The sequence below is a fragment of the Erpetoichthys calabaricus genome, chromosome 16 (assembly GCF_900747795.2).
Source record: "Erpetoichthys calabaricus chromosome 16, fErpCal1.3, whole genome shotgun sequence".
NCBI lineage: Eukaryota > Metazoa > Chordata > Cladistia > Polypteriformes > Polypteridae > Erpetoichthys > Erpetoichthys calabaricus.
This window is the reverse complement of record NC_041409.2, coordinates 41,257,603-41,270,709: the sequence shown is the minus strand read 5'-3', so window position 1 is coordinate 41,270,709 and position 13,107 is coordinate 41,257,603. Positions and strand designations below refer to the sequence as shown.

At 40.1% G+C, this 13,107-nt stretch overlaps 1 protein-coding gene across 1 annotated transcript in view; it reads left to right on the top strand.

Annotated features, from left to right (window-relative positions):
* Window positions 1-13,107, top strand: part of ttbk2a (tau tubulin kinase 2a) — a 325,367-nt gene that overhangs the window by 256,652 nt on the left and 55,608 nt on the right. Inside the window, exons 11-12 of the mRNA XM_051920065.1 lie at window positions 3,372-3,570; window positions 10,161-10,372. Of these exons, the coding sequence (XP_051776025.1) occupies window positions 3,372-3,570; window positions 10,161-10,372 (411 nt within the window). The remainder of the gene's footprint in view (window positions 1-3,371; window positions 3,571-10,160; window positions 10,373-13,107) is intronic.

Here is a 13,107-nt window from a genome sequence, read left to right as displayed (position 1 = left end):
TCCAAGTTTCAGAAGCCAATCGGCAAAGGCCTGTTGGTCAGGATCCATTCGCATATTTTTATGAAATGAAATTTTTTTGAAATATTGCCATAATGGGCTTCTTTTAATACAGGCTCCAATGATTGCAGCTCTGTCGCCTCTTTTTACAACAGGAAGTGTCTGGAAGAAATGCAAGAGCACTGTTGTATGAACGTATGTTGTCTTTGAAATTTTTGGAATGTTCATGGGTATTTGTTATCAATTGTTTCATCACTTCTGGATAATCATGCAACGGTGGAAGTTGGACTTTTCCTTTATGGCAGCAAGATGTAAATTTGCCATCACTTGGTCTTTCCGATTTAAAGTTAGTTGATTGACAATATTGACATATTTCTGTCATTGCTCCACAATAATGTTCAGGAACATCATTTTTATTGAATGGGCGAAGTGCAATTCCTTCAAGTTCAAGTTGTGGTTGTCTTGACATTTGGTACATAGAACGTCGAATTTGAAGCCTAACATTTCTCTCCTGGTCGGTTTTGTTAGCTAAACGTCGTTGGTCACTTTCACGTTGCATCGTTAATTGTTGTTGCCGTTGACTGTCTGACTCGTCTACGATTTTGTCGTTCCATCCTTTATAGACGTCGGTTTTTGCTTTCTCTGGCAATATTTCGCTGACTTATTTCACGTTGCCTGGCCAGCCTTTGTTCACGGTGACTCTCTGTCTCCTCTGCCAACTGGTGTTGACGTCTTTCACCTTGCTTTGAGAGTCTCTGACTCCATTCACAGTCCGTCTCGTTTTCACGACACTGTTGTTTCCTCTCACAATCTCTTCTCAACCTTTCTTCTCTCTCCTCATCAAGTTCGTTTCTTTTCATTTTAATTTTTTGTACTCGAGGTACGATTGCTACTCAAGGTAGTCTTTGTTTGCCACTCAAAGTGGACTTTGAATTTTTTGTTGCCCTGAGAAGGGCAGTTGGGTTGTTTGCACTGAAAAGTGCAGTTCCTTTTAGAATTGGTGTCGCCAGTGATTTGAACACAGATGCTGGTGTCGACAGTAGTTCCACCACACGTTGTCCAATCTTGCAGGTTGCTTTGTGGCAATCCAAAGAGTAAGGAAGAACCAATGCTTCTTTCTTGAACTCCAAACGCAGACTGATGGAAAATCACAGAAGTGTGTCCGACTTATATGTTCTATTTAATAAGGGCGCGCACAAAAAGGCGAGCTTCAAAAGGGCGACCTCAATTGGGCACGGCGAATAAAGACGCGCGTAAATAAAGGCGAGCTTCAAAACGGCGACCTCAATTGAGTGCGGCGAATAAACGCATTGGTAGATAATTTAGTTCAAATGGCTCTGGAATATGTGAAGAGCAACAAAGGTGCAGATCTACTCGTAGTCAAAGGCTACACATTCAGAAAGGAGAAAACTATCAACGGGAAACATCTGGAAATGCACTGAATATAGGATTGGAAAATGTTCGTCTCGCTTAGAAGTTCATGCATTAATTAATTGGATGTTTTGGTATTCTTGCTTTCGCCTTTTTATACATTCAATCATTGCCTTTGGGTAATAAATTTTCTGTAATAATTTTGGTTGCGTTTCCCTTTATTCGATGCGCCCAATGGAGGTTGCCCTTTTGAATCTCGCCTTTTTGTGCGCGCCCTTATTGAAGGATACCGTGTCGGTTGAACATGAATTCGCGGATAAACAAAGATCAAGATCCAAATGAAGATTATATATAGAGATTAGTTAATTTAAAGCACAACAATTTGTTTAGTTTGAATGTCCATGTTTTGAGGTGTGACTGGAGTACTTCAGTAGTATAAGCCTGGAGGAGATACTTAATGCAATGCCTATGTTTTAGCTGTCTCTCTACTGCCATCTAGTGCTTCTTCTTCTAATTCATTCGCGGACAAACAAAGATCAAGATCCAAATGAAGATTATATATAGAGACTAGCCATGTGCGCCCAACTACGTTGCGCGTGTTAAAGTTGTCTTTGAAGGGTTCCCTGTTTAAACGCGGCTGCCAGTCGTGAACTGGGCCCTTCGTCGCACAGCATTATGATTTTTTATAAGGGAAACAAAATTACAAAACAAAACCCTTGGACATTGATTCGATAGGAACGGCCTACTCGGAATCACTGTCCGAATAGTAATTATGTGGTGGTGAAGGAGCATTTCTGCTTCTCTCCGTTCACAGTCCGTCTCGTTTTCACGACGCTGTCGTTTCCTCTCACTATCTCTTCTCAACCTTTCTCCCATCTCGCAGGTTGCTTTGTGGCAATCCAAAGAGTAAGGCAATATACACGGAGCAATGGTTATAAAGGGGGACACATAGATATCCAGGCTCTTTAAAGCATAAATAGGGATCACTTCACTGACATGTGAGCAAGCAAGGGTAAAACTGTGAGACACGCAGCACTCGCCGGCTACAACGTAACAATAATAATTTCCAGAACGTGCTGTTACGTTGTCATTCATTTTACCCACTGTCTTTCTTTCATTCATATGTTACGTAGGCACGTACCTTTTATCTTCGGCAATCTCATTCTCTAACCAGGCCTCAGGAGCTAACCAGCGTAACACTGTCCACCACCCCTTTCGTTATTCCGGCACATTGTTGACATCCGTGAGTAACAACAACGTATTAAACTGGAAGGTGGTCTACGCATGCATGGAATTCGCGGACAAACAAAGATCAAGATCCAAATGAAGATTATATATAAAGATTAGTTAATTTAAAGAACAACAATTTGTTTAGTTTGAATGTCTGTGTTTTGAGGTGTGACTAGAGTACTACAGTCTTCAGTAGTATAAGCCTGGAGGAGATTCTTAATGCAGTGCCTATGTTTTAGCTGTCTCTCTACTACCATCTAGTGCTTCTTCTTCTAATTCATTCGTGGACAAACAAAGATCAAGATCCAAATGAAGATTATATATAGAGATTGAGATGAATTTTTGTTATTGACCAAATACTTTTTTCCCACCATAATTTGCAAATAAATTCTTCAAAAATCAGACAATGTGATTTTCTGGATTTTTTTTTCTCATTTTGTCTCTCATAGTTGAGGTATACCTATGATGAAAATTACAGGCCTCTCTCATCTTTTTAAGTGGGAGAACTTGCACAATTGGTGGATGACTAAATACTTTTTTGCCCCACTGTATGTTTATTGTTGTGTAGTTAATTCTGTTTAGTTTTATATGAACAATTTGAAAATGCTTTAAAATGGTTCACATTTGTTTATTTAACTTTTTAAAGACAATTGTGCTTGCCAGTCTCCTCCTATGTTTATGTAGTTCTGGTGTCTACAGCAGTGGTTGTACATTGTAGTTTTCTGGGGTAAATAGGTGTGTATGTGCCTATTTTTTTCTTGTTATTTTTATAGGATGGCAAATGCTTCAGTGCTACCTGGTGACTTGCAGCGGGAGAATACGGATGAAGTTCTGCAAGATGAGCAACTCAGTGATGGAGAGAACAACTGCCCAGAGAAACTGCCTGTCTTGCCAGCACAGCGCCAGCAGGAGGCTGATGTCTGGGAGGAGCTTGATCGCAATCGCAACCGGATCAGGCCACCGGCATGCAAGGTACTAGAAGCCATTTTTGTTTTCTTGCACCAGGTGATGTGGTATTTAAAAGTTTGATTGTGAGACTGGCTCACTGGTGATTTGCAGATTGTTAGTATTCTATTGTAGCAACTAGCTGTGCAACCCATTTAAGACAGGTTGAAATCAATGCGTTAACATTTGCTGTGTACCATACAAAGCATATGTTTATATTATATGCCATTTGGTAGTGGATTTGTAAAGGTAGTGTTAATGTTTGTGATAAGCCATCTATTGGAATGATAAATACAGTGCATTTTATTGCTAAAATGTTTGTGAAGTGGCGTCTTTTGAAAAGACAGAGATGAGCACACAGACAATTATCCTTATATTAAGGTAGGTAAAGGTCTATTTTAAAATTCACATATGTGTTTAAAGTGTAATTCAGTACAACTTATTTTTATATAGCACTTTTTACTGGGGGCAGGCACAGATGAGAGGCACAGTGTTTTGCTTTGCTATAAAAAAGTGAAATTGCATTTTACTTTCAGCAAAATTCTTGCCATTTACAGAAGAAAAAAAGGCATTTAGTTTTACTTTCATGCATTCCTTCCACAAACTTCTGCCTGTAATTTAGTATAGTGAAAAAAACATATTACCCTGAGTGCATACCCTCAGCTAGGTAGGGGGAGGCTGAGTTTTGGAAGTGACAACTTTATGTGTACTGTTTTTCTGTGGAGAGAAAACAGTTATGTGCACAACAGTGCATTTTGTTGTGCCTTTGTGTGGAAAACAGGCAGCATGTCACTTAAAAACAAGTACTGCACTCCCTCCATGATGACATGAATGAGAGGTATAAGTGGAATGGATTTATCAAGTGTGGCACAGAATATGTGTGTTAAACAACTGCAGAAAAAAAAAACACAGGTAAATACAGAAATGTGAAAGAGGCTTTAGGAAGCACTATTACTTGTTTAAGAGAGAGAGAGAGAGAGAGAGAGAGGTTAGAAGCACGTGCTGATACAGCGCATTGCCACACCCACCACACAACAAACCAACTCAGGATCCCAGATTAGGACCCGAGTGCAGCCATGCAATGGGTGACACCTCAGCACAACACTAGTTCAGTGTGAGGTTTTTTATGGTGGCTGGAGTGCCAAATCTGCCTCCAACCCCCAAGGTTTTTCCCTGCAGGTTGGAGGGCCTACATGCAGGGATGGATGCAGATTAACATCATACCCAGGATGGAGCAATTGCAGGTTAAGGGCCTTGCTCAAGGGCCCAACAGAGTAGAGTCCCTTTTGGCATTTACGGGATTCAAACCAGCAACCTTCCGATTGCCAGTGCTGATCCCTAGCCTCAGAGCCATCACTCCGTCCACCACTTCTTCTTCTTTTGGCTGCTCCTGTTAGGGGTTGCCACAGCGGATCATCTTCTCCCAATATACTCCGCATCTCTCCTCTACACATGTCCAAACCAACGCAATCTCACCTCTCTGACTTTGTCTCCCAACCGTCCAACTTGAGCTGACCCTCTAATGTACTCAGTTCTAATCCTATCCATAGTGCAAATCTTAGCATCTTTAACTCTGCTACCTCCAGCTCTGTCTCCTGCTTTCTGGTTAGTGCCACCGTCTCCAACCCATTTAACATAGCTGGTCTCACTACCGTCCTGTAGACCTTCCCTTTCACTTGCTGATACCCGTCTGTCACAAATTACTCCTGACACTCTTTTCCACCCATTCCACCCTGACTGCACTCTCTTTTTCACCTCTCTTCCACAATCCCCATTACTCTGTACTGTTGATCCCAAGTATTTAAACTCATCCACCTTTGCCAACTCTACTCCCTGCATCCTCACCATTCCACTGACCTCCCTCTCATTTACACACATGTATTCTGTCTTGTTCTTACTGACCTTCATTCCTCATTCCTTCAAACTCATCCAACGTCATCCTACAGACCACCATCCTATGCTGCTTAACTACATTTTCCTCTGTCACCACTTTGCAGTCTTCAATCTCCTTCAGATCAACTCTTCTGCGTAGGATGTAATCTACCTGTGTGCATCTTCCTCCACTCTTGTACGTAACCCTATATTCCTCCCTCTTCTTAAAATACGTATTCACCACAGCCATAACAGGTGGTGCAGTGGTAGTGCTGCTGCTTTGCAGTAAGGAGACTGTGGAAGATTGTGGGTTCGCTTCCCGGTTCCTCCCTTTGTGGATAGCGCTTTGAGTACTGAGAAAAGCGCTATATAAATGTAATGAATTTATTTTATTTTTTATGTCCATCTTTTTGGCAAAATCCAGTATCCGCTGACCTTCTTCATTCTTCTCCTTGGCATCATACCTACCCATCACCTCCTTGTCTCCTCTGTTCCCTTCACCAATATGTCCATTGAAGTCCGCTCCAATCACCACTTTCTGTCCCTTGGGTACACTGTTCATCACTTCATCCAACTCACTCCAAAAATCTTCTTTCTTCTCCATTGCACACCCAACTTGTGGTGCATATGCACTAACAACATTCATCATCACACCTCCAATTTCCAGCTTCATAATCATTACTCTGTCTGATATTCTTTTCACCTCCAAAACACTCTTGATATACTGTTCCTTCAGAATAACCCCTACGCCATTTCACCTCCTGTCCACACCATGATAGACCAATTTGAAACCAGCTCAGATCCACCTGGCCTTACTCCCCTTCCATTTAGTCTCTTGCACGAACAATATATCAACCTTTCTTCTCTCCATCATATCTGCTAACTCTCTCCCCTAACCAGTCCTACTGCCAACATTCAAAGTTCCTACCCTCAGTTCCACTCTCTTTACCTTCCTCCTCTTGTCCTTCCTCCGGACATGTCTCCCACCTCTTCTTCTCCTTCTTCTTCGGCCAACAGCAGCCCAGTTTCCGCTACCACCCTGTTGGCTAACGGTACTGGTGGCGGTCGTTGTCAACCCGGTGCTCGACCGATCCGGTATGGAAATTTGTATTTTTGTCCGCATATTGATTTGGCAAAATTTTACACCGGATGCCCTTCTTGATGTAACCCTCCCCATTTATCCAGGCTTTGGACCGGCACGAAGAAACACACTGGTTTGTGCATCGCCTGTGGCTGGGTTAGCCACCACTTCGTCCACTACTTGTTTAAAACCTTAAAAAAAAAGAAACTTTTTAAAACCCAAAAAAAACTCTTTAGTGGCTCTCACATTGTGAAATTGTCTGAAAGATTAGTTTTACAAAAGTATGCAAGTCAAAACTTACTGTAACTGTTTCATTCATCACTATTGCAAATATCAACTTTATGTATACTCATTATCCATCCATCCATCCATTTTCCAACCCGCTGAATCCGAACACAGGGTCACGGGGGTCTGCTGGAGCCAATCCCAGCCAACACAGGGCACAAGGCAGGAAACAATCCTGGGCAGGGTGCCAACCCACCGCAGGACACACACACACAAACACACCCACACACCAAGCACACACTAGGGCCAATTTAGAATCGCCAATCCACCTAACATGCATGTCTTTGGACTGTGGGAGGAAACCGGAGCGCCCGGAGGAAACCCACGCAGACACGGGGAGAACATGCAAACTCCACGCAGGGAGGACCCGAGAAGCGAACCCAGGTCCCCAGATCTCCCAACTGCGAGGCAGCAGCGCTACCCACTGCGCCACCGTGCTGCCTATACTCATTATGTGATTGGTAATTTATAAAGACAGAAAACCAAAGTGGTTCAAAACATATTAACATAAATGGAATCTAACAATACAGTAATCCCTCGCTATATCGCGCTTCGCCTTTCGCGGCTTCACTCCATCGCGGATTTTATATGTAAGCGTATTTAAATATATATCGCGGATTTTTCGCTGCTTCGCGGGTTTCTGAGGACAATGGGTCTTTTAATTTCTGGTACATGCTTCCTCAGTTGGTTTGCCCAGTTGATTTCATACAAGGGACGCTATTGGCAGATGGCTGAGAAGCTACCCAGCTTACTTTTCTCTTTCTCTTGCGCTGAGTTTCTCTGATCCTGACGTAGGGGGGCTGTTCGCACACCTAGACGATACGGGCGCTCGTCTAAAAATGCTGAAAGATTATCTTCACGTTGCTATCTTTTGTGCAGCTGCTTCCTGAAACGACATGCTGAACGGTGCTTCGCATACTTAAAAGCATGAAGGGCACGTATTGATTTTTTTATCTGTCTCTCTCTCTCTCTCTCTGCTCCTGACGGAGGGGGTGTGAGCTGCCACCTTCAACAGCTTTGTGCCGCGGTGCTTCGCATACTTAAAAGCAAACAGCCCTATTGATTTGTTTGCTCCTTTGAAGAGGAAGATATGTTTGCATTCTTTTAATTGTGAGACTGAACTGTCATCTCTGTCTTGTCATGGAGCACAGTTTAAACTTTTGAAAAAGAGACAAATGTTTGTTTGCAGTGTTTGAATAACGTTCCTGTCTCTCTACAACCTCCTGTGTTTCTGCGCAAATCTGTGACCCAAGCATGACAATATAAAAATAACCATATAAACATATGGTTTCTACTTCGCGGATTTTCTTATTTCACGGGTGGCTCTGGAACGCAACCCCCGAGATGGAGGAGGGATTACTGTATCTGTCCATTATGAAATTTTGGAAGTATAGCCAGTTGACAGCTGAGGAATGGGAAAACAAAAAGTCCAGACAGAAATTTGATGAGATGCAGGCAATTCTTTCTGCACCAAGAAAAACAACAACATTTATTTATATAGCACATTTTCATACAAATAGTGTAGCTCAAAGTGCTTTACATGGTGAAGAAAGAGGAAAAAAAGACAAAATAAGAATTAAAGTAAGAGAACACTAATTAACATAGAATAAAATTAAGGTCCGATGGCCATGGAGGACAGAAAAAACAAAAAAAACTCCAGACGGCTGGAGAAAAAATAAAATCTGCAGGGGTTCCAGGCCGTGAGATTGCCCAGTCCCCTCTAGGCATTCTACCTAACATAAATGACATCAATCAGTCCTCATTGTATTCAGGGTTCTCATGGAATGACTTGATGATGACGGTCACATGGACTTCTGGTCTTTAATCCATCAATGTAGGGACATCACAGTGCTTTGATTAGGTGGTGGCGCAGATCGCCACCATAAAAAATTGGAAAAAGAACAGAAGAGAAAGTAGAGGTTAGTACAGATTTTGGAGCCACCATGAATAATAATGATAATTAATTGAATATACAGAGCTATGAGAAAGCCATGTTAAAGTAATGTGTTTTCAGCAGTGTTTTAAAGTGCTCCACTGTATTAGCCTGGCAAATTCCTATTGGCAAGCTTTTCCAGATTTTAGGTGCATAACAGCAGAAAGCCGCCTCACCACTTCTTCTAAGTTTAGCTCTTGGAATTCTGAGTAGGCACTCATCTGAAGATCTAAGGTTACGATTTGGAGTGTAAGGTGTAAGACATTCCGAAAAATAAGATGGAGCGAAATTATTTAAGGCATTATAGACCATAAGCAGTATTTTAAAGTCAGTTCTGAATGACACAGGTAACCAGTGTAGTGACATCAAAACTGGAGAAATTTGCTCAGATTTTCTTTTCCTAGTTAAGATTCTAGCAGATGCATTCTGCACTAGTTGCAATTGATTTATGTCTTTTTTGGGTAGTCCTGAGAGGAATGTGTTACAGTAATCTAGTCGACTGAAAACAAAAGCATGAACTAATTTCTCAGCATCTTTCAATGATTTAAGAGGTCTAACTTTTTCAAAGTTATCCACTTGACTCCCATCCTGTCTGAGAATGCTTTTAGACGCACACACAACAAAGGCTTTCAGCTGCTTGATCCACACAGGCTATCCTTAATTGAATATACTTGTTTTTTTATATTAAGAAACATTAATATTTTTTAATATTTGAACTAATCATGTAAAATTTTGTATACTCTTCTATATACTCTTTTTAAAGAATTTCCTCTTAATCTAGGGGTACAATAACCTATTGGCAAACAAAACCGTAGGAGTCTGAACATCAGTATTTCTTCAGGCAGTCAAAACAAATACTATCCTAGTACATGGATAATATTGCATGTTTGAAGTAAAAACTAAGCATTTAGGGTGACATGCTTCATTATAGCTCCAGGAGACTGGAATACAATACTGGTCCAGTTGTGATATGTGAGGATTTGCACATTCTCTCCATGTCTGTGTGGGTTTGTCTCCGGGTACCAAGAAGTGCATTATTGTTACCTGGCAACAATAAATGAATACAGTATCAAGGTTTCCCCTTGGCACCCTTTTCAGGGTTGGTTTCTGTCTTGTGTCCAGTGCCCTTATAATTGTGGATTTGATTAAGCTGGTCTGGCAATGGCTTAATGGTAAGGTTTAAATGGGTCTCTTTGAAATATCTTCAGTCTTACTGTTTATCCATTTGTGTTAGAGAATTCTTCTTACTGATGCTATACTTGTACTTTATACATAATTAACATTCTTACAACATAGCCACATGTTATTTTCTCACTGTTCCCGTCCTAGGTCACCACATGCTCTTTTTTTTGTTTCTTGCAGGCTCGTATTTTTTAAGAATTTTTTTCCCCATTGGTTCATCTGGGTGCTACAGCTAATATTTTTAATTTTTTTTTTGGACTCTAGGCCACCACAGAAGAGGAGCACAGCCAAAACCAGGGAAATAGTCCCCTTGCAGGTCCTAGTTGGGGTTCCCCTGTCCGAGTCCGCTCCGAAACCGTCCAGTCTGACAGAGATGCCCCTCTCCTGAGAAAGCTGCGCTCTATTCACAGTTTTGAACTCGAGAAACGCATGACTCTGGAGCCCAAGCCTAAAGCTGAGAAATTCCTGGAGGTTTGGTATGTAATGTGAAAATTTTATTTCCTTAAAAGTAACACTAAGGAGGTACATTTGAAGTGTGTGCACTGAAGCAGGAGAAGCCTTACTTGAAGTGTACAACCTCATAAATATGCTAGTTCCTTCTCAGTGAAGTCAGATAGATTTTTTGGTTCTCTTTGGGTACAGGCAATGACTAACAATATTTTGACTCTTGTTAACTTTTTAAATATGAGGAGTCACATAAAACATTTTGTACCCTACTGGTTCCTAAGAAGAGGATTATTAACATAATGATAGCTGAGTCATACACTGAGAAACTAAAAGCCGTATAATAAAAAACAGCAAATGTTTCCATTCAAGTATATCTCTCACATGAATGTTACTAAAAGAGAAGAGTGTAAAGCAAACATATGGTTAATAAAACAATAATCATCTTTCAAAATGGGTAATAAATTCCTGATATATATCACTGCCAGAGTAAATGCTTATACGCTTAAGTAAAGTGGAGAGAATTTCCCTCCCTTATGGCACTGGATAAGAAATAAAGCAGTTAAAAAGTGCAGTTTATTTACCTTGTCTCAAAATAATGTTTTTTTTTTTTTTTAACTATGATGTTTTTCATTTGAGCTCCACCATTAACAAAATGTTCTTTTACATGACTTTGCAAATTATTCAACATATCCCAGTTTTCATTTAATAATTCAATATAACAAGTAAAAAAAATTGTCACATAATATCTGCTTTATTTGCATTTTCTACAAGTAACAGGATGAATTACGATGAAGAGTTCACCAAACAATCTTAATTTGAAATGTTTAAACTGACAGATAGTGCTGAACAACAAAGACTTCTAACAGACTGTTTCACCCTTTTGATATTTACTGGCATTCTTAAAGCTTTTATTGGTCCCACAAACATGCTGTTTACACTACCAGTAGATTGAAATACATCAAACCACTTTAAAATAGCACTACAAGAAGGAATTCACTATTACCAAGACAACTAAATACAAAGTCCTCTTTGCACCTCTGTTATATATTTGGATTCAATGTATGCTGTAACGGCAAACATGATCAGACGTTTACCAGTTGTCCCTGCCCATTGAAATTAAATTTACCATATAATACTGTAGTTAGGATATAGCGGGTTGGATAATGGATGGATATAATACTGCCACTTAACTATATATAGTATACCCCCCACTTTATTGACTCACCCATAACAACACCCCAAAAATTGTTATATCCTTTTCTTTTTGACATTTCAAACTAGTTCCATGATCCTTCCATCAATCACCTCAACTCCACCCCCCACCTTGGAACACATACTACTGTAAACAGTTGGCTAAATAGAGGGTGGAATACCACTCACCACAAAATTCACACTTTGTTGAACTCTGTTAATTTTGCTGCCAAATCAGAACACAACTGATGTATATTGTAGCCTATTATTTTTTTCTCCAGCCCCCCTTGTTATTTTCAGTCATCTAAGTTAGAGGAATACTTAATATTGTTAAATAGAACCAAAAGCTCTTTGTAATGTGCCAAGAGCATTGTTTATAGGATATGTTTATGATGGAATACCACATCAATAAAAAGTACTTTAAGTAGAGGGTGATAGTATATCACTTGCACAGAAATCAGATTTGGATGAATATGAATAATTTTACTGCACAATCATGTGGCAACCCATCACAGTGATGTCCACAACCCATATTTGATTAAACACTAGTATTAACCAATTTAACAATATATAGCAATTGGTTATTTTATATTATCTGTACAATCTTGATTGCACCATACTTACTGTTAAGTACTGAGCTTCCAATAACATTCTTCTCTCCTCTCATTCCTGTTAGCAAGATTGAGAATGTATGAGAGTGTACTCTTTATATTTTTTTGTTTCAATCAGAAGCTGTTTTTTTCTGGAACTGAAAAGCTTCTTCTGTCTTATTTTTTTCTTTTACCAATCTGGGCTTTATTCCTTATTATTTGCTGTTTCTGGCTCTCAGGCAACAGACATGAAACAAAATCTCTCCATGGTGTAGCACACTTGTCTTTATATGCTGTCCTTATTCTATCTTCCACGAAGTCTACTAGAGCTAACTGGAGTGTCAATGTCACTGTCTCGCCTTTCTTTAATTTGCTACACCAAAGTGTTGTGCTCACCTTGGTAAGCCTTCTGCAGAAATGTTGTATGGTGATGTTAGGTTTTTCACAGAAACTTCAGAAATCATTGATTAGATTAGATATACTTAATTAATCCTCAAAAGGGAAATTGAAATGTACACTACAGAGATAACAATTTAAGTCTAAGTTTAAGTGTATAGCTATTTTCCTTTAGCTACTGACTGGTGGTAAGAGAGAGACTGCAGGAGGAAGTGTATAGCTATCTAATGGAATTAAGCAGAAAAGATCCACAGATGTTCCTCTTAGTACACTTTGGAGGAATAAGCCTGTGGCTAAAAGTACTCTCAAGAAGTGCTCCCTAGACAGAATGAGCAGAATTGTTCATGATTGCATTCAATTTTGCCACCATCCCCTTTTCCACAACAGCCTGTAGACTGTCAATGTTTTCTGCTAAGCTCAGTCAAGAATTTTACATCACTTGAACTCAAATAGCTACCGCAGGAGTCGACAGCACAAAATAATACAGTAGCTACAACGAATTGCCTAAACATTTCCAGCAGTTTGCTGCACACATTAAAAGGTCAGAGTCTCCCCAGGAAGTTTAGTCTGCTCTGGTTCTTCTTATA